Below are 21999 nucleotides of genomic sequence, written 5' to 3'. Positions count from 1 at the left end.
TTTTTTAAAAATCTGTCTAGAAGGGAGTAAAATAAATCATATTTAAATAAATAGTTATATTTAAAACATGCTCCGGTTTAATTTATTTTTAAGAATAATTTTTTAAAATTTAAAAAACACATGACTTTTTTTTTAAATGAATCTCAAAAGTAAATGAGAACATGCATATTATAGAAGAATTAAAATGGGAGATCCATAATTACGTTGTTTTATATAGTTGCGTTATTATTAAATTATCACAAAGTATAATAATTTATTACTACGTAGAATTAAAATGGGACGATCTCGTGAAAATTGACTTAGGGAGATGCTAATATGTGGCTTGTGAAAGGGAGGGCCCATAAGATAATGTCTTATCTTACATTCAATAGCATCGTTAAGTAAAGCGTTTCATACGCAGATTATTGTATCCTTCTTTTCGGTGATTCTCGTTCAAGTAAAGAGTTGAGACCTTTTCATTAAATGTTCATCTTTTAGCATTAAGTTCAAACCTCCAAAAGGAAAATTTGTAATATAAAACTCACAAAACTACCGCTAGATGGGTACCCCCACTTTAGCACAAAACCACTTGCGTTGCATCCTAGAAGTGATCACGTGCATGATGCACGTGATAAAGGGTATTGTCTTAGCTGTGTGACATGATCAATTCTCTGACTATTGGAATTGAAATAGAGGCTCCATCAAAACAAAGCCATGTGCATGGCCTCCTTTGAGACCACTAAAGATGACCCCCCACAATCCCTATTCTGTCTTTAAAATTATTATATGGTGAGCACAATTCACCACATACCCATGTTTCATCAAGTAACATCAACAATCCAAGCTCCGTATATATCTTTATCTTTGGCTCAAGCCTTGTTTCCATGTCTCCAACAATGTACTCTTCCATGGAATTTTTTGTTTTATATGTTGATTTGTTTACATATCCAAAATGATGGAAATAGCTCTTAATAAAGAGTTAGGGGGTTCATAGAACAATGGGACAGGTTGGCTTATGATATTTGAGCTTCGGTAACTATAGTGTTTAGCACAAAGTTGTTGAACATATTCAATTAATAAATAATTAGTTCTTGCATCCTAAAGCACGTTACAAATTTTGTTAAATGTGTGGTCTCTGCAAATTAATAGTCACGCAATTGACTATCAAAGACTAATTTAAACAATTAAACACCTTTCGGGACAATGAATATTTAGATTTGGATAAGCAATAGTAAGTAGCGGCTTGAGTTTCTAGGTTTTTGATAATTTACTTTCAAGAAGTAAAACAAAATTTTGGATAACTTTTTTTCAGATGAATCTTTTTATGGAAAACACAAAAGTTAAAAAAAAAAAACCCTTACAATTGCTCATTTTTCTTGATTTATAAACAACTTTATAGGGTCTAGAAACAGCACCAAAATGACAACCAACCCCTAATCCCTAAAACCAGCCATAAATCAAGGAGGGATAAGGATACTTTGTCTTAATCGTGTTCTAATTTAGTGAGAGTTATTGAAGCAAAGGCAACACAGAAAACTCCATATGCAAAAGAATATTAGGAATGAAAATCTAATTACAACCCTCTCACCCCCCACCCAACTCGTAATTATTTGTTTAATTAGACAATTAGACAATGATAATCACTAATTAGAGGCATAGCTTTGGCGGGGTTTCTGAAGTTGATAGAACATCTAATCCCTCTCATAGCACCACTCTACCTTACTTATTAATGTCAATAAATCCTTTATTTATTTACTGCTAATTCACGTCATGTTGTTCCTTTATAAACTTAACAAACGAAAACCCACATAACATCTCAAATCTCTCTTTTTCCCCTTGTGGGTCTTGGTTCAATGTTGAATCTTGGCACCAAAGTTTCAATCTTTCTTGTTTCTTAAGCAGCCACACAGATCTGGGGCAAGAGGGCACCTACCCAATAAACCCACATTGCTGTGTAGCCTCTAATCTTATGCCCCCACACGAAATTATTAAATTTAATATTAATATAATAATAATAAGTAACTTGTTGCATCTAGTAACTTTGACAAATCTTAGGTGTCAGACTTTTAGTGGCATTAGGTGATTGTTTTGTCCCTATGGTAAAATCCTCGTTGGTAATGTTTTGGTTTGAATTTGGTATTTGCATTATGCAAGTGTCAACAATATCTATAACGAGGAAAATACAAAAAAATAGTGCTATTTTTAGCTACATTATTTTTCTAGCTTGTCTAAGCATTGGGTTTTTTAGGATTCTCTTTTACTCTTCACTTTTGTCAGTCCTTGGGTTCTGAGTTTTTTTGGGGTTCGGTATATAGTAGTGCCATTGTTTGAAATCAGCATCTTTCTGGGTCCTCCTCCTTTTCCCATCTTCCACCTCTTCTCAAATTCGAATTCTTTCTGCTCGATCCGTGGATTTTCCCGGTTAAATTTTCCAACTTTCATCTCTCAGCAAGGTATGTCATGAAAAGATAAAGTATATTTTTTTTAATTTTTTTTCTAACCTGTTTCTATCCCATCTTCTTTTCTTTTCTTCTGTTTTGAAAATGGAGAAGAAATGCTGGATTTAGTTGTTTCATTTTGTGAAAAATGTTTTAGTTCAGTTGAAAGGACTCTTGTCAGATTGAAAGTTTGGCTTGAACCACATAAATTTTTTAAACAAAAAAGAAAAAAAAAACTTTCTTAGGACCAAACGCATTGTTTGATGTTTTTATCTTGGAGATCTAGCATTTTTATTTCATTATTTTGGGTCATCATTGACTAACTTGGAGTTGCAAATTATGAGTCAGTTCATAGTTGTAGATTCATGGTACTAGAAGCTCCTATTTGTGCAATTGTTGCCTCTGGCGGCGGAACCTATTGAGTTTATCAATACTTACAAAGTACATTAATACGAAGATAGGCCTTATAATTATATTGCTGGATCTCTTTCGCCCCAAAATTTTACTGGTTCATTTCTGTTGTGAAGTGCTTTAGAAAGGACTGAAACATTGCTCAATTTGGAAATATCTCCCTATCTATTAGGTTCCAAAATGTGTATTGGCTGTAATTCTGGATCAGTGGGCTCTAAATTGGCTTCAGTTTTTTTGTTTTAATCGCAGAGCTGCTTTTAATGCTTGCTTAACGAAGCATGAATCATGGGAGTATGATGACTTAAGTTTTTGCCTAGGAAAAAAAATACTTGTGAACATGAATTCTTTGCATCTTCTGAATTCAGGCACTTGCGTTGGTGGCTATCTTAGTAAACAACTAATCTGGTGTGGAAGTTGGGAATGAAAGTGGAACCTTCAAGTTAAGCAGTAATGCTTATTAGGTGTGATTAATTTTCTTGGCAATGTCGAGGGTTACTAAGTGGAAGATTGAGAAGACCAAAGTAAAGGTGGTTTTCCGGCTCCAATTCCATGCTACACATGTAAGTTTCCCATTTACGCAACTTATCCTTCATTCTTTGGGTTGGTAATTTCTAATATCACCCCAAGAAATTTTGTTTTTAGGTTGTCGGAAGGGATAATAATCCCTGTAGCTTAGGGAACTCATCTTTTGCTCAAACATGATCCGAATGCACTGTGCATTTGGTCTGACTTGGCATTTAAACTTACAGTTCTTAGAAATTAGTCAAAAGTTTAATTGGAAGCATATGTTATACTCTGCATGTTTGTTAGTGTTTAACTGTCATTCTTATCCATTCACATTTTGTTTTAGCTTTTGGCTAAATATTATAAAACTTAAAATGTAAAATTTATATGTGAACTTATCATCTGAGATAATCTCCTACTAAGCCAATTTGGAACATGATCAGAACATCAAATTAATAGCAGCTTGTTGTTTTATAGGAAGCATGCCCCAGAACAGATATTAATTATTTGAATCATTTAGTTGTGTCTTGATCACTAAAATTTAGCTATCAGCTTCTCAAGATTCCCACAAATACAGCAATGCTTTACTTCTAGCCATATAGACATAGCTATAGTTAACGTGAGCTACCTATCTATGCAGCCATGTGCATATCTTTGCCTATCTTCTCACCCATTAATTATTTAGTGATGTGTGTTTTTGAAAGTAATTAGGCAGTTTTAATAACTGACAATTCAATGGTAATTAAATTTGTTTTATGACATGATTGGTTGATACATGTGCTTTTAGTTACAGGTCTGAAGGAAGTGCTAACATTAAAAAAGATCAAATTAGTTTATTGAAAAAAAGGAATAGGATCAATGACAAAAGAGACTCTGTGTTTTTGCTGCTCCCCCTTTTCCCTTCAGCCTCTAGACCCAGCTAGATGAGCTGAGTTGAAACCTTGGTTTTTTGGTTAAGAAGCTATAATATAGAATTCCAGACCACTTAAATATTCTTAAGGAAAAAAAAAATAAACAAGAGAAGCAGATGAACAAGTTACCCGTATATGTGTAAAGTGACAATATTTTCACTGGTACCAGCCTCAAACATAAGTAGTGTCAAATATCAATTTTACATAGTCTATGGCTTTAACTAAAATAAATAACATTTATATCATAAATATCCTATATTTATTATGTGATAGCTCAATTAGCAATGTGTGACGGTGGTTCTAAACTTTCATTGGATCAGGACTTTTCACCTGCGATATAATTAAAACCAAAATGATCAACTATCTTTGTGTGAAGAATGAACATATCTAGGTTTATGTCATTGTTGAAGAAGATCTAAAATTCTTGACAAAGTTTGGCAGATTGCAGCAGTAATTAGGTTCAACTTGCTCATCTTACTAAAAAATTAATCAAGCTCAAGAAAGTCCCTTGATCCTAGCATTGACTTCTTTATCGACTCAGCTATCTTCAACTCAATTTATATTAGTTGTTTCAAATGATTTATGCAGAGATCTTGACTATTGTTCATTTTAAAATTCCATCTTGAGAATGTAAAGTAAAAAGATACTTCAAGTTCTTTATCTGGTAGAGTTACACAGCCATTAATATGGTCAGCATTATTGTATTATTTCTGGTTGGGGGAAGTCATGAAGAATTTGTATTGAAGCAGTCTTCATTATTTTGTTGAAAATTTTGGACAGAATCTGTATCGAATCAGCTTTGATTTGTGACTGAATTGTTTTTAATTTTATAGTTCTAGTGCAATTACTAAGGACAAGTTTTGTTTCTGCTTGGCCTAGATTCCACAATCTGGATGGGATAAACTTTTTATCTCTTTCATCCCTGCTGACTCTGGGAAGGCTACATCAAAGACAACCAAAGCAAATGTGAGAAATGGAACCTGCAAGTGGTCAGATCCAATCTATGAAACTACAAGACTTCTCCAAGATGTTAAAACTAGACAATATGAGGAGAAGTTTTATAAAATTGTTGTGGGGATGGTAACATTCTTTTCTGACTCTTAGATGAATATAATCTATTATGCTATAGCATTTATAGAACGGTCACATGTGAAAGGCAGAAATTTAATGTGATGAAACAAATCATATTTACAGCTGAAAGCAAAAACTTTCATTATATTAGTAACTTTAATTTCTGAGATTTTGATTATATTCTCTAACAGTGTGATATAAGAATCAGAGATACTTTTGAATCATTCTTTTTAATTTAAAAAGTTTCTTATTGAAGAATAATCAGAATATGACTGGATCTTACTGTTGGGAATAAAATGTAATTAACACTATAACTCATGTAAAGAACATAACTATTTTATAGTATTTGTAAAGTTTTAGTCTTGTTATTTTTATGACAAACTATCCTCTATATTGTTGCTTGCCACCATCAGAAATACCTAAATGTTGTCTGTATTTTCTATTGAGATACATGCTTGTGACCATTAATCTTGTTAGAAGTTAGAACTTTACTAACTTTATTTTTGGCCTAACCACTTCAGGGTTCTTCACGATCTAGCATCCTTGGTGAGGCCAACATCAATCTAGCTGATTTTGTCGATGCTTTGAAGCCCACAGCTGTTGCATTGCCTCTTAATGGAAGTGAGCCTGGAGTCACACTACATGTGAGGATCTACTAACTTCATATTTTTCTTGTGTAATTTTATCGTATTAATTCATCAGTTATGAACTTATATGGTTGTGTTTGAGCACAATCTAATGGTTTATGCATTTCTGTTTACCTGGCAATGGCATATAACTTGCAAATTTTTTGTTTGAGAGTTCTTCAGTTGCTGTTGATATCATTGGTTTCACATTTAATGTTTTATTTCTCTTTCTTGTTTGAAGCCAGGTCACGGTGCAGCTTCTCACTTCCAAAACTGGTTTCAGGTACCATATATTAGCTATGACATATTGACATTTAACTATTTAAGGATGTGCTTCAGCTGAGAAGATCATATTTATTTGATGTTATTATTACTTTCAGAGAATTTGAGCAGCAGAGGGAACTCAGAGAGAGGGGTCTGCAGACATCTGATCAAGGTACTCATGATGAATCTGCTGATAGCAAAGAGTCGTCTCCTGACCAGAATGTCAATAATCATATAAATAAGGTTCCCTGTCTTCTCCTTTACAAGCATTACTCTATATATGTACTCCTATAGTCCTATTCCTATTTGCCTTCTCTTCTCTGCTTGATTGGAAGAAGATACACAAATTATTTGATACTTAACAAAGGGCCTATGACATTCATTTTAAAATATTGCATACAGAACACTCACATACATATACATACTTAGCAATGCTTTGTTCTTGGTGATGAAATATTACTGAAAAAAAAGAAAATGTGCCATCTGGTATCCATATGGAGAGTCATGTTTGTAGGCTTGATTTACTTCCTTTAAATTAACATTATTTTTTCATTTGCTTGACAACCCCCTATATTTGTTTCATGAAATTAGGTTACTTCAAGAGTGAAATTGAAAAGAGAATCTAAAGAACTCCCCCGTATTTCTTCACTTGAAGGAAATGAAGAGTATGCTGACTCAGCTGCTGGATTTGATGGCTCTTCTACTACTTCTGGAAGCATATATAATGAGAAACATGATATCTCCAGTACACATGAAGTGGACAGCCTTAAAAGCACAGTCTCTGGTGATTTGGTTGGACTATCCCTCAGTCAAAGTCCTCAGCCAGAGAAAGGAGAGGCAACTGATAATCAGTTTCCATCACGGGGCAGTGATTGGGTTCATGGTTGGGGTGTAGACTATTCAGCTGCAAATAATTTGGCTGCTGCTTCTGAAGATAGTAGTAGTAGCAAACTTAAGGGAAATTTGGAAGCAGTTGAGTCATCTATTCTTGATCTGAAACTGAAGGTGAGTTCTTTGCAAAACCATGCTGATGAAATAGGTGTTGAAACACACAAGTTTTCTGAGCAACTTGCTGTTGAGATCTCATCCGGAGAAGAGTTAGCAAAAGAGGTTGCAATACTAAAATCGGAGTGTTCAATGTTTAAAGATGAATTTGAGCAGCTTAAAAGTTCTAAGTTGAGCTTAGCATTCGCTCTCAAAGAGCCTATTGACACAGATCAGGATTTTCAAAATTTTCAGCATAAATGGATTAAGGGTCTTTTGCTCATGGAAGATAAGTTAAGAGACGTTCAGAAGTTATCCATGGGATTTCCTGAAAGGGATTTTCGGTTCCTTAACTTGGAGTTAGAAGCACTAGCTGAGATTTTGCAGAATCTCAAGCAAGAATCTGGAGAGCCAATTTCTGGGACTAAAGCTGTCAATGCAAGAGATAACAAGAAAATGGATTTACATAAAGGTGAGCAACTTTTAACAGATATCGGGATGGATGCAGGTTTATTTCAATCTGAAAGCATGACTCATTATCTTACCATACCTGGCCTTACATCTCACGAATTTGATTCTGTTGATCCTACCCTTGCAATGAAAGAAAAAGTTTTTGAACTTCTAAGAGAGCTAGATGAATCCAAAACTGAAAGAGAAAGCCTTGTACGCAAAATGGACCAGATGGAGTGCTACTATGAAGCTCTTATTCAGGAACTTGAGCAAAGTCAACGGCAGATGATGGCTGAGTTACAAAACCTTAGGAATGAACATTCTACTTGCCTGTATACAATTTCTGCTGGTAAGACTGAGATGGAGAGACTGCACCAGAATATGAATGAGCAGATGATGAAGTTTTCTGAAGACAAGCGGATTTTGGAATCTCTCAACAACGAGTTTGAGAGAAGGGCTATTTCTGCAGAAGCATCTCTTAAAAGGGCTAGATTGAACTATTCTATTGCTGTTGGTCAATTACAAAAAGATCTTGAACTGCTTTCTTGCCAGGTTCTTTCTATGCACGAGACAAATGAGAATCTCATAAAGCAGACCTTCTCTGATTCTTCACTTCCAAACACTGATGGTTGTCAAGAACCAGCAAAATATCCTAAAAGTTCAGAAGGTCATACTTCCAACCGCTTGCTATGTCAAAATCACAGTTCTTCCTTACATAGACAACATTTGGGTGAAGACATTTTACTGAGTGATTTGAAAAGATCGCTCCAGTTGCAAGAGGGGTTATACAGACAGGTTGAAGAAGAAATCTGCCAAATGCATTTTGTAAATATATACTCTGATGTGTTTTCTAAGGCTCTGCAAGAGACATTGCTCGAAGCGAGTCTTGACATTCAACTCATGAAAGAGAAAATTGTTCAACTCTCGCAGCAGCTGGAGCTTACAAATGAATCCAATGAATTACTGGTGCTAAGGCTGCAGAATGCTATGAATGATGTTGTCTCACTAAATGAGTACAAGGAGATTTGCACTGCAAAGAACAATGATATTTCTCATCAGAACCAAATTTTAGAGGCAAATTTAAAAGATCTTGCCCATGAAAACAATCTTCTTACTGAGAAAATTAATGAGCTGGAAGTTCTTCTGACAGAGTGTAGAAGTTTTGAGGGCAAATACATGGAATGCAATGCAGAAAATTCAGAGTTGAAGAGTTTATTGAAAAAAGAGACCCTAGAAAATGATGATCTTCATGATCAAATATCTGTTTTGCAGGAAGAGTTAAAAGCTATCAGAACTAAATTTGATGAACTGGCTTCTACGAAGGATAATCTGCAGAATAATGTCATCTTTTCATCTAATAAGTTGCAGAAATTGCTTGCTTCATATGAACAAAGACACAACAGACTTTCTCTTTGTAATAGATCTGCTTCTTTGGATTCGGAGTGTAAAGACTTAGAAGGTCTCTTATTGCAGCTAGAAGAGCTGCAACAGAGTGCATTTGATAGAATCCTGCAACTCACTGAAGAGAAGAAGATTTTAGTCCATGAAAAACATATGGCTCAAATATCCCTAAATACAGCAGAGTCAGATGTCGTTGTCATGAAACAGAAGTTTGAGCATGATTTGCAAGAGATGCTACGTAACATAAATGTGTTGGGTGCCTTGTTGCAGAAACTTCAGTTAGATTTTGAGGTGATCATCAACAGGATCAATACTGGTTTTGAAGCTGAAGAATTACACTCTCAGCATCACACAGAATTTTTGTCTGGTCTTGATCATTTGGAAGCTGAGCTACAACAAATTAATTCCAGAAATCAGGAGCTTGCTCAAGAAATTATAAAGCTAGGCACTTCATCTAGTGACCTTGAAATGTGTAAGCTGGCCTTAGCAACAATCACAGAGGAAAAGAAAGCTTTGGAGTTGTCTTTACAGGAAAAAATAGAGGAATCTGCCAACATTTCATCTGAGCTTAATTTTTTAAAAACAAATTTACATTCTCTACACAATGACTTACATGCTGAGAAAATTGTTAGAGAAAAATTGGAGAAAACAGTTACAGATCTTACCACAGAATTGAATGAGAAGCAATGCCAGCTGCAGGATTCTGATATGAACAGACAAGAACTGGTCCATCTCAGGCAAATGGTGACAGACTTGGAATTTGAGAAATCAAGAATCTCAAATCTTCTGCAGAAATCTGAGAAACATCTGAAAGATACTTTAGAGGAATTTTCTTCTATTAGTTATCTGGAGACTCAGTTATCTGAAATGCATGAGTCTTCCATAGCTTCAGATGTTGTTATAACATTTAGCAGAGCTCAGTTTGAGGATCATATGGAGGAGCTTACTGAGAAACTTCATTCCACTTGCAGCCAACTGGATGATCTTACCATGGAATTGAATGAGAAGCAATGCCAACTGCAGGATTCTGATATGAACAGACAAGAACTGGTCCATCTCAAGCAAATGGTGAAAGACTTGGAATTTGAGAAATCAAGAATCTCAGATCTTCTGCAGAAATCTGAGAAACATCTTAAAGATTCTTTGAAGGAATCTTCTTCTATTAGTTGTCTGGAAAATCAATTATCTGAAATGCATGAATTTTCCACAGCTACAGATGTTGTTATGACTTTTACCAGAGCTCAGTTTGAGGATCATATGGAGGAGCTTTCTGAGAAACTTCATACCACTTGCAGGCAACTGGATGCGCTTCACAAGAAGAATCTTGAAGTAGAATCTGAATTGAATGACTGTCTTTGCAGAGAACTGACTTGCATTGAAGAAAATACAACATGGTTGACAAGTATTGACTTCCTGAAATCTGAATTAGCTGTCTTGACTGCTCAGAGTGGAGCACTAATTGATCAAAATAGTGCTCTTATGTCAGAACTTAAGGAGCACAAGAGTAGGAAAGAGGTCAGCAATACTGCTTATGCTTGTGAAAGCCAGTGTGTCCTTGAGGTTGCAAAGCTAGAGCAGTTGCTGGTAAGTTGTAGCAGAGATGGTGAAGAACTCTTTTTGTCCAAGGAAGAAGCTGAACTCAAGTGTATAGTTATCCAGGCCAAATTGGAAGAACTAGAAACTGCAGTCACTTCATTAAAACAATCAGATAATGAATTGATAAGGCTGCAGAACCAATGTAATGAGCTTACCAAGAGGCTTTCTGAACAGGTTTTGAAAACAGAAGAGTTTAAGAACTTGTCTATTCATTTGAAGGAACTGAAAGACAAAGCTGAAGCTGAGTGTCTTAATGCCCGTGACAAAAGAGGACACGAAGGACCACCGGTTGCTATGCAGGAGTCCTTGAGGATTGCGTTTATCAAGGAACAATATGAAACAAAGTTGCAAGAACTAAAACAGCAACTGTCTTTGTCAAAGAAGCACAGTGAGGAAATGTTGTGGAAACTACAAGATGCAATTGATGAAACTGAGAATAGAAAAAAGTCTGAAGCTTCTCACATAAAAATTAATGAAGAGCTGGGAATGAAGATCTTGGAATTGGAGGCTGAGTTACAGGCTGTACTTTCTGACAAACGCAATTTGTTAAATGCTTATGACCTGGTGAAGGCTGAAAAAGAGTGTTCAGCAATAACCCTTGAATGCTGTAAGCAAGAAAAGCAAGAGCTTGAAGCTTCTCTTGTAAAATGCAATGAGGAGAAGTCCAAAATTGAAGTAGAGCTTACCTCAGCAAAGGAATTGATTGAGACTTTGAGATCTCATGCGAACGCTCTGAGTGAGGGCAATGATACATCCTCTTCATTGAATCCTCAAGAAAAATCTACTCATGCAGCTTGCAGTCATGACCCAGAGAGTGCTAATTCACTCATCAATGTGAAACCTGAGGTAACTGACTTATTTATTTATTTTTATAATTTAGTTACTATTTCATAAAAGAATAAATTGCCATGTTAGAGCTAAAGCATTTGGAATACATTTTGCCTGATTGTAATTGTTGCGCTAGAACAAAATCTTTCTACACTTGTAGGTCTTCTCATCTCAATTTCATTCTTTTTCAACATTTTGTTCTGGACAAGTTAGTAGCAAATTAGCAATTAATTTTTTTATGACAAATAAGTATCATCCTATGAAAAAAATTATTGTTAAAACTATTTATACTAATTAAATGCCAAAGTCTAGGGATTTTGTTTGTTAAAAAACACAATTCTTTTTTCTAATGGTTTGTACAATGTTTATAACAAGTTAAAAACCCTGTTATCAAGCTCTTACAAGTTACAATTGAGTATATTGCTAATGTTTTCAATGCATGTAACAAATAAAACAGAAGTTTCTCTGTTGAGAATCTTAACTGCCTACAATAGAAGTCTGATATTTTCAATGATCTTAGAAACTTATTGTCTTGCTATATAGATTGTTACTATGTAGGTACTATGTGTGTGTAGAAGAAAATTGCTTGATTTTTTAACTGATAACTTTTCACTTAGGTTAATGAGGATATCTTCCAAGTTCAGTCAAAGGCATTGGCATGCTTAGAATAAAAAGTGGGAGCATACATATGAGAGAAAGAAACTTTGGAACTGATAATCATTTTTTTTTTCCCTAGTCATCTTTGTTTCCTATATTTGCCCTCGATCTTAGCAAAGCCTTTAATTTTGAAGAAAAAGTTACATAATTTCTCTTAATGCAATTTTCAATGTATTCCTTCCTTCATCAATCTTGAGTGGTTTTCTTTAACAATATATTTGCATGATTATTTGATAGGATCCTCTTGCATTTAGAGTTATGAATGGATGCCAAACTCTTGGAACTGATGAGGACTTGCAACATGAAGTAAAGAAGCATGTGGCTTCAACTGAAAGTTTGAAATCTAGCATTGACCACTTGAATGAGGAGGTATTATTTTAAAATGCACAAACAAGATAGGTGTAATTATTTGCCCCTTTTTAATCTATTCTACTTTCCATTACCCTTTGCTTTATTCCTCCAGTCTTACTCCTTGTCTAATATCATACACTAGGGAACACATAGTTTTTGCATTTTCTGGGTCCTTGAGTTGCTGCATTTATAGTCATGTCTGATGCCAATCTGATCCCTAAATTGTGTTTTCGGATTGCAGTTGGAAAGGATGAAAAAGGAGAACATGCTTCCTTCAGCAGATGGTCATAGTCACGAGCCAAGTTTTCCTGGTGTGCAAAGAGAACTGATACAGCTACATGAGGTAAATGATTCTTGTTGCATGCATCGAATGCTATGAAGCATACATTTGTCTAGATTCTTATTAATTTTGTACTTTGCTCAGGCCAATCAAGAGTTGGGAAACATATTCCCTGTGTTTGATAAAATCTCTGTCAGTGGCAATGCGTTAGAAAGGGTGCTTGCTTTGGAGATTGAGCTTGCTGAAGCTTTGCGGGCAAAGAAGAAAACAAGCATTCAATTTCAGAGGTATTCTCTTCTTTGTAACAGTAATTAGATTTGATAAATAAAGTTGCCATTTTAGAAGGACCTCATGTTAAGATTCCTCCTCTTTCTTCACTCAATTATAAAACTTTGCACTCTGGAAGTTCAATGCATCGTTAACATTTCATGTTTTGGCTGTCAATTACATTTCTAACAAGTAAATTTCTGATTAGCATTTGTTTGTTAGTGGATAAATGTGATGATCAGCATTTCTTTTGTAGTTGACTTTGAATGTCGTAGTGTTTCTTCCCTACTATTAAATATTTACTTCAAGGCAATTTCTATCCTTTTCTTTAGTGTACTAAAGTGTAGCACTGGTTTGCTAGTGGATCAAAATAATGTTCAGCATTTCTTTTGTAGTTGACTTCGAGTCTTGGAGTGTTTCTTCCCTACTATCAAAAAGTTACTTCAAATAATTTTTATCCTTTTTTAGTCTACAGAAATGTAACACTTGTTTGCTATTAGGAAAATATAATGTTCATCATTTATGTAGTAGTTGACTTTATAAGATGCTCACATTTAATAAAAAATCATTCAACCACAAAGTTTGAGATATTTTTTCTCCTATGTTTCAGCTCTTTCGTGAAACACCATAGTGATGAAGAAGCTGTATTCAGAAGCTTCAGAGATATTAATGAGCTTATTAAAGACATGTTAGAACTAAAGGCAAGACATTCAGCTATTGAGACAGAACTGAAAGAGATGCATGACCGTTACTCTCAATTAAGTCTTCAATTTGCAGAGGTTGAAGGTGAGAGACAAAAACTCATGATGACTCTTAAGAATACTAGAGCATCTAAGAAGGCTTCAAATTCATCAGCCTATTTCGGGGACCATTCCTTATAGCCACATTAAGGAAGCATTTTTTGCCCCGTTGCACAGGCCAATAATAATTCATGCTTGATTAAGATTAAGATATTCGTGGCCCCATCATATCTTCCCTTTGACATATATATAGATTATGCTATATAAGGGGCCCCATCAACTATAGCCAGGGTTATATTTTTGCAAGGGTAGCTGTGGCATTGTCTCATTTTCAAAGTTAAGCAACAGATAATAATGTGTAAATAAAATAGTTTGTGTTAAGAATCCAAGTATATATCTTTGTAACATCTTTTACCTGAGCCTAAATGCTGTAATTGTTTTTCTGTACAGGAACACAAGATTATTTCTATTTATTTTTTTTTTTTTTGTGACAACTTGCAATTAAAACCTGGTTAAACCAAATTATCTGGGTTGATTGTTAACTCAACGTTAAGCTATTAATTAGTTTAAGCTGTGAAGTGAGAATCAAATTGGTGGTATCCAGATATTAATTCTCTTTTTGCAATTTTCTCTGAGGAGAAATTCTTTTCTAATTTTAATTTTGTCAATTTCACAATAATAATTGCCTGTCTCGGACATGATACATAATCGAGGGCTTTTCTGGGTATGATATATTGGTAACGTCTCACTTTAAAAAAATTACTTGAAACAAGCAAAGATCTATTTTCATTTTATGTAGAAGGGAAATGAAAATAAAATTGGCTATTAAAAATAAAAAGAATCTATCACCATAATATATGAACTAATTGATAAATGTAAAATCGCATAAAAGAATAAATTAATCTGATATACATTATTTTTTGAAAAATTTATAAATAAAATTATATTTCTAGGTATTTATACATTTGGGTTTATCAGTTTCATTTAAACTCATATTGTTTTTCGTTTATAAATTAAATATTCTATTAATGTTTTAAATAAATATTTAATATCTTTGAAATTATATTTTATCATATCCCAAAATAATAATTAAAATAAGCTATAAGTGCAAATGCTATTTTAAGTAGTATATAAAAAAACATTTTCAGTTGGTGAGATAAATTTACTTACTAAGCACCTTTATTTTAATCAAATATATAAATTGGGCAAGTGAAACTTTCTGTTTTGTTACTTTTACGATACACAGTAATACTTGTTCCTTTCATTTTGTACTTTGGTCTTCAAGACAAGTAATATTAATAAGCCCAAAAAATTTCACAAAAGTATATTTAAACCAAAAGTCTTTAGAGATCGCTTGTATTAAATGTTCATTCGTGTCAAAAATAAAAATCATGCAACATGAAATTATTACTATTTTTCTACAAAGAATGTTACCAGTATATATTTTTCAATATTCTATCACTTGATTATATCCCATACTTATTTAAAAGTTAAGATACAAATAAATTTTTAGTCTTTGTATATTTGTAAAAATAGAATAAAATTTAGTTGTTATTTTATTTTTGTAAGATTTTAATTTTAGTTCTTAAAAAATTAGTTTTAATTCTTAATTGTTTAAATTCAATACTTTATTTTCCTTTATTGACGTGACCTAACAAAAAATTACCATGTCATTACTAGAGATTAAAAGTATTAAATATATAAAAGTTAAGACAAATTAAAATCTACAAAAATATAAAGATAAAAAATATGTTTAAAGCAAAAAGTAATAACGTGTCGTGTATGTCTGCACACTACTCAACTTGTGAAAATCTATGTAGGCATCATCAGGTCACAGTTTGAGTGCCGCACATCCAAACAAATAATTCTAGAGAAGTGCAAGGAATTGAATTCATGTAATATTTCTCTGTATATTCAATTTCCTCCTGAAATTCAGGAACTATTCATCCAAACACAAAGTGATAAATCGCTCTAATATTATTCTGGCATATCAATAATGAAATTGACAGCTTCTAAGGGACTTATTTACCTCGTATTAAAAGATCAATAGGTACATGCTCTAGCTATTACAACATTCGAACAACACTTTCCTGACACAAAATATAAACGGACTAAACCCCATTCCCGTAAGGCTAAGGCTAATTCGTGGAATGCAACGAACTGATACATTCACAGGGTGTCACATTTAGCTAGATATCAATAACTTGACAACTGACTAGTTCAGCCTGCCCAAAACCCCTACTGGCAACTGCCTTCCAAACAACTGCATCTGATTCAGCAGCGGGTTCCAGAAATTCATGCAAGGAAATTTGTGAGAGAGTTGAGGACGATGGTGATGAATCCAAATTATTGCGCAGGTCAGCCCGCAGAACAGCAATATCATGATTGGCATCTTTTGTAATGACATGTAGCTTTCCATGGAAACCAGCAAGCAGATATGGAGACTCTGAATCAGCATAATCATATATGGGAACTTTTCCAATAACTACTTTCCAAGCATCTTCACCTTTATCATATACCTTTATCCTTCCACTATCCATAGAATTAGAAGGATCAAAAGCATATAATTCACCTTCCACTACAACACTCAATTTCGTACCTGCCTGCTTTGCAGGCCAACCCTCACCCATTCCAGCTGGCATTTCAATCCATGAGTTAGTTTCAGGATCATATATTTCTCCCCCAACATCGACGAAAAAGGGCCATGAATACAAACTCTGTGGAACAAACAACCTTCCCATATATGAGGTCAACCCTGTGGCAATAGGCTTCAACATGTCAGCCAAAAAAGCATTGGGCAGGACCTGAGCTTTAGAGAATGGCATACTAGGTACTTGTGACCATGTATCTGTAGAGGGGTCAAAAACTTCCGCCGACTGAAGAGGAACCAGTCCAGCTTGACCTTGACAAACCCCTCCAACAACATAAAGTTTGTTATTTAAGATGCCTGTTTTACAATATGCCCGACCTGTAGACATGGAAGTCACCCTGCTCCACGTATTTTGCATTGGATCAAATCGCCAGACACATCTCATAGTTGAAGCCTTAGAGAATCCACCAAGAACATAGAGACATCCATCAACAGCTCCAATTGCAGAACCGCAAAAGGGCATTTCATCAAATGCATCCTTCTGTCCAAGAAAGCCTCTAATAACTTCAGCAATTCTGATACCTTCCACCATGTTCCAAATCCAAGGCCTAGAAGAACCCTTTCTAGATTCTTCTTCATCAACAGCATTGGGCATATTAGGCAGCCTCTGCCATATCTTAGAACAAGGATCAAGAGCATGCCACAGAAGTTTATTTTCTCCAACCTTAATCAACAGATATAGCCACTCTTCCGTTGTCCCCAGCTCTTTTCTTACTTCATATAGTTCTGGACTCATGATAGTTGACTTCCACTTCCTTGACACCAGCCTTAGCTTGAAGTAACAAATTCTAGGAAGTCTAGCAATAATCTGAAGAGATAACTCGTCAGGGAGATTAGGAATTAGTCTCGGAATCTCTTCATCAACAGTAGGAGACATTCTTTGCCTCTTACACGTTTCATTTGGAGAGACTCCATTCCACTCCCTTGGCTCAGATTTGGTATTCACCACACTAAAAAATGAACCCATATCTGGCACTATTCAGTATCTGCATGAAAACCAACTCATCAGGAGAGGAAATTTGACTTCTCAAAACTAAACGCATCCCACAGTTGGAAATTAAAAAAAGACAGAAAAGCAGTATAAGCAGACAAAAATCCATCAGTGACAACAGACAAACGAGAAGATGCAATTCTGAAGTAAGAGTAGAAACAGGTTTTGTCACTCGTTTGGAGATTATGGCCTAGCCTAAGTCAGATCAAACTTATTCATTAAATAAGTTAAAGCAAGACTTTTCTAAAAGTCTTTTTAGTTAAAAAGACTAAGTTTTGTGCCATAAAAAAATTGTTTACTTAACTTATTTAAGTAAAGCAAAACATATGATGTTTTATTAACTTCAACCCTTAAAATTGGGCTTAAACATCTAAAAGAAGTAAGTTTTTGTTAGAAAAGAAAACATTTATTATAGTAAAATTATAAAAGTAAAATAAATATATTTTTTTAATAAAATATCACTATTACTAATTGCTTAAATTTTTTTTAAAATATATTATTATTATTATTAATGTAATGTTTTAAGATTATATATTTGTTTTATTTAAAAATTTAAGTCTGATAATTTAAATATAAATTTAAGCTTATTAGCCTATTTAAGGGAGTAAGTCTTTTTTATCTATTTGAAAGAGTATCTTACAAACAAACTTTTAAGTGTTTGTTTGTTTAAAGTTAAATAGAATTATTATATTTTTTTAAATCGACAGTTATGATTGTTTAAATATTTTAAAAATTAAAAAATATTTATATCTTTAAAGATGGATCATTGACTTTTACTATTTATTATATATATTTAATATAAAATTAATAGTTATGATTATTCCAAAAAAAATCCTATCTTAATCTTTAAAGCATTGTAGAAATTGTAGAAGTTACAATTAATATTAATGAAAGCAATTTTAAACAGTTAAATACGATTGAGATGAGTACATAAATTAATCTGACCAAAATTTTTTAATTGGTTTATGTGTTTTATTAGAAAGAACAGGCTTGATTCTCTTATTATAAAACAAATAACCGCTAACAGGCTTACAAGTCCTTCCTTAAAAATAGTAAAATTTCAAGTAACCAGGCAGACATGGGCCTTAAATTCAGAAATTAGGACTTACAAGACCTAACTCAGCACAGCTTATTTCCACGACATTTTAACAAGGTAATCAAAATTTTCCCTCTTGAAGAACATAGATAAGCAAAAACTCCAATATTACACCTCCGCTCCTCAGTCCTCAAAATGAAGAAAATAGAGACAATTGATTTGAAATAAAATTTATAAAATCTTCTCCGCTATGGCCATATAGAAAAAATAAGAAAAGAAAATTTTCACATCATTCCAAAAACTAGAAGATGCAGATCCAAGCCCATCCAGACCTGAAGCACAACGGAAAGAAACACACTAACCTAAACAGCGTATCAGAACTTCACCTTTCCCTGATGTAATTTAGTAAGAACAAAAAAGTTCTCAAACTATTTCATCATAAAATAAATCACAGTTTTCCGCACAGCACTTGTAAGAAACTTATCCCATACACAAAAACTTGAAACGATGCGCATTGATTTTGAACAGTAAAATTAGAGTGACGCCACTAAAAGTACAATTAATTGAAGTAAATGAGAAAAACAAGGAATCTTAGAGAAAGAGATACTTACAGTGAAATAAATAAAAAGGAAATAGCGATTCAGAATCAGATATATATGATAAGATCGATACGATTTACGAAAAGAATGAGAAGGGAGAAAGGGCAATACCTGGCAGAGCTGGTAAGTCGAGAAGTGGATTGAAGCATCAAACGAAGGGAGAATGATGAAAACGTAAAAGTGAGAGAAAGTGGTATCGGATTTGCATACATCATCACATGATACACACTTCAACAAATTGAACTCTGTTCAAATTCAATGTTCAAGCTCTCCCAAATTTCCACCTCCAATCCATTGTTAAATATCAATCGCTCTAACACGTGCCTCTACGGTTGAATACTTTAATTCATTCCTTTATAATATTATATATATATATATATATATATATATATATATATATATATATATATATATGTATGTATGTATATATTCAATCAAAATAACATGATGTAAACGGAATCAATGGATAACTGATATCACTGTTTTAAAATACAAAATTTGCATAATTAAGTAAATTATTGTTTATAATTCACGTGTTTATAATAAATTTACTTTGTGAAGATAAAATATGCTAAATTGTTTATTAAAAATTATGAGATTAAGGTTTTAATAATTTTATACTTTATTATACATATAATGCTTTCGTTAATTATTATAATTATATTTATTCTTAAAATATTTTACTTTAATGTAATATTAAATTTAAAGAAAATAAGAGAAATGAAGGATTATTTTAGAATAAAGAATTAAATTCATAAAAAAATTATGGTAAAAAAACTTGTTAAATATTGACGTTGGAAATAACTTATAAAAAATATATTTTTAAAATTATTTCAATTACTTTTAATATATTTTATCAAAATAATAGTTTAAAAAACTATTAAATAAATACTTAAACAAAATATGTTTTTAAATATGTTTTAATTTATATTTTGTTTAACTTATTTTAATAAAAAATTATTTATTTATTATTATTTAATAAAATAAATTTTGAAGTAAAATAAGTAATATTTTATTACTGATTAATTGAAACATGCATTGAATTTTATTTTTCAGTCAACAAAAGTCTGTTTGATATTACTATCTGTTGTTGTTTTTTGGTCAACAAATATCTGTTGGGCCTTGGAATTCAATTTTGTTATTTTTGACCTTATACCAAACATTCCATTTGTCTTCATCCACTCCTTTCTATCATCCCTGTATGTTTCTCTGCCCAAACTGTATTTTTGTCTTCATCAATCCATATTATATAAGGTAAAGTAAGTTTGCGCAATACAAATAACTATTTTTAATTTAATTTAGAATATTTTACAATCTTAACTTATTTAAATTGGAAATATTTTTATTTTATTCTTTTATAACTCCCAAATAATTTTAATTTGGATTAACTTTTTTCACATCTATCCACTCTGTCATTTAAGTTACACTGGATCTAATTATATTATTATTATTCTTAGTTTCTAATATAAAAAGAATAAATCATGTAATGGAGAAGTGACTTCAAAACAATTGGTTATATTATTAAGAGAACATCAAATTTGATTAATATCATATAGTTTTAAGATTTATACCATGCACGTTTTATGTTCACGATATCGCGTATCTGTTGTCTGTCATCAATTTTTCTTTTTTGGGTTTTAATATAATAATATGCAATTATATTTAAAAAAAAAATCGAATTGCATCATGTTAACTTAAGGGTCTACCTAATTTCCGGAGGAAAGTGAAAGAACGATTTTGTATCTTGAAATAAAGTTTTATTAGCAGCTCTTGAAAATGTCCATATAAATGTTGAGAAGAAAACAATTACCCCTAGCGGTACCTATTTATGTATTTATTTTGATGGCGAATTCACATGACTGGAGTCATGGGCCGAAAAGCAGCAGAACCGGGCCGGCCCAAGTAAGGATGGGCATCTCCAAGTCCAATTCCAGTGCCCTTACAGAAAGAGTCCGAATCTTTAACCAACCCATCACCACCATACGTAACGCACTCACGTAAATCCTCATATCGCTCATTCTCCTTCACCTCTTCCTCAAATTCGAAACCACCGTCGTCGTCGTTGTCATCAAGTTCCAATCCTTCAGTCTCTTCGTTAAACTCAAGATCTTCCAACTCATTCTCATCATCCATGGGGTATCCACACTCCTCACAGTAAACATCATCATCATCCTCGTCGTCGTCGGAGACCAACCTCATGACGAGTCTACCATTTTCTCGACGAGATTCTATATACTCGCAACGCCTCACTCTCTCCGCTGTTATGATTAACCTTCCATCGTCGCTACATTTTCTTTTGAAATTCCAAGCCATTCGTCCCTTTTCTCTCAACAACGTTATCGGCGGCGGAAGCTCCCTCCTCTTAATTCCGCTCCTCTCTCTTCCTCCTCTCACTTTTGAACTCTCGCTTTCGACCTTCACTTCCATATCCTCAACTACATCGCCGCTCATGCAGTCTCCACTCTCCGTTCCAATAACGTCACCTATCATAGTGCACCGGAACGCCGGTGACGATGATGACCAGAATGGTAATCGCCGTGGCGGAGAAGACGGCTTCGGTTTTGTGGTTGGTTCTAATTTGTAGCAATGTAGAATTCTTGGGAGTGGTTTTTCGGAATTATGAACTAGGGTTTTGAGTCCTACTTGGAGACTGCATTCGGTATTGTCTGTGCGGCGTCGTTTTGTATTGTTTTTGGAGGGGAACGGTAGCTTGGCTTTCAACAACAATATGCAGCTATTAAGCGATGAAGCTATCGACTCCACCTTGTGTGATATGTATTTGCTCAACATCTCCATCTATGTCGCTACGCACCTATCTATCCGGCAATTCTATATCCTGAAAGAAATTAAAATTAATTACGGATGGATTTTAGTTGATATAGTTGGAAGTAAATTATTTTTTTTTTTATATGTTGTTAATATAATAAATGAATAAAATTTGAAAGGAGTGATGGATTTGAATTGT

At 33.5% G+C, this 21999-nt stretch overlaps 2 protein-coding genes across 5 annotated transcripts; one reads left to right on the top strand and one right to left on the bottom strand.

Annotated features, from left to right (window-relative positions):
* The first annotated feature begins 1834 nt into the window (after positions 1-1834).
* Positions 1835-14166, top strand: LOC113849026 (GRIP and coiled-coil domain-containing protein 2). 3 transcript variants are annotated; one of them, XM_027478574.1, is made up of 11 exons: positions 1835-1931; positions 3194-3388; positions 5123-5323; positions 5836-5958; positions 6186-6223; positions 6321-6447; positions 6796-11481; positions 12358-12489; positions 12713-12814; positions 12896-13038; positions 13629-14166. In XM_027478574.1, exons 2-11 carry the CDS (start codon positions 3311-3313, stop codon positions 13897-13899), a joined length of 5901 nt encoding a protein of 1966 aa, XP_027334375.1. In that variant the 5' UTR covers positions 1835-1931; positions 3194-3310; the 3' UTR covers positions 13900-14166. The 3 variants fall into 3 exon arrangements, with proteins under 3 accessions (XP_027334375.1, XP_027334365.1, XP_027334384.1); XM_027478564.1 differs by lacking the exon at positions 1835-1931 and adding an exon at positions 2182-2432; XM_027478583.1 differs by lacking the exons at positions 1835-1931; positions 3194-3388 and having other exon boundaries at positions 5187-5323; positions 6182-6223.
* Positions 14167-15644: 1478 nt separating this feature from the next.
* On the bottom strand, positions 15645-19363 carry LOC113852471 (F-box/kelch-repeat protein At1g22040-like). 2 transcript variants are annotated; one of them, XM_027482752.1, is made up of 2 exons: positions 19146-19363; positions 15645-17394 (listed from the first exon to the last, which is right to left on the bottom strand). In XM_027482752.1, exon 2 carries the CDS (start codon positions 17373-17375, stop codon positions 15948-15950), a length of 1428 nt encoding a protein of 475 aa, XP_027338553.1. In that variant the 5' UTR covers positions 17376-17394; positions 19146-19363; the 3' UTR covers positions 15645-15947. The 2 variants fall into 2 exon arrangements, with proteins under 2 accessions (XP_027338553.1, XP_027338554.1); XM_027482753.1 differs by lacking the exon at positions 19146-19363 and adding an exon at positions 18509-18581.
* Between the last annotated feature and the right edge of the window lie 2636 nt (positions 19364-21999).

The sequence above is a fragment of the Abrus precatorius genome, unplaced genomic scaffold (assembly GCF_003935025.1).
Source record: "Abrus precatorius isolate BTA unplaced genomic scaffold, Abrus_2018 Scaffold10, whole genome shotgun sequence".
In the NCBI taxonomy this organism is placed as follows: domain Eukaryota; kingdom Viridiplantae; phylum Streptophyta; class Magnoliopsida; order Fabales; family Fabaceae; genus Abrus; species Abrus precatorius.
Note: the sequence above shows the minus strand (reverse complement) of the source record. Positions and strands in the feature narration are given on the sequence as shown.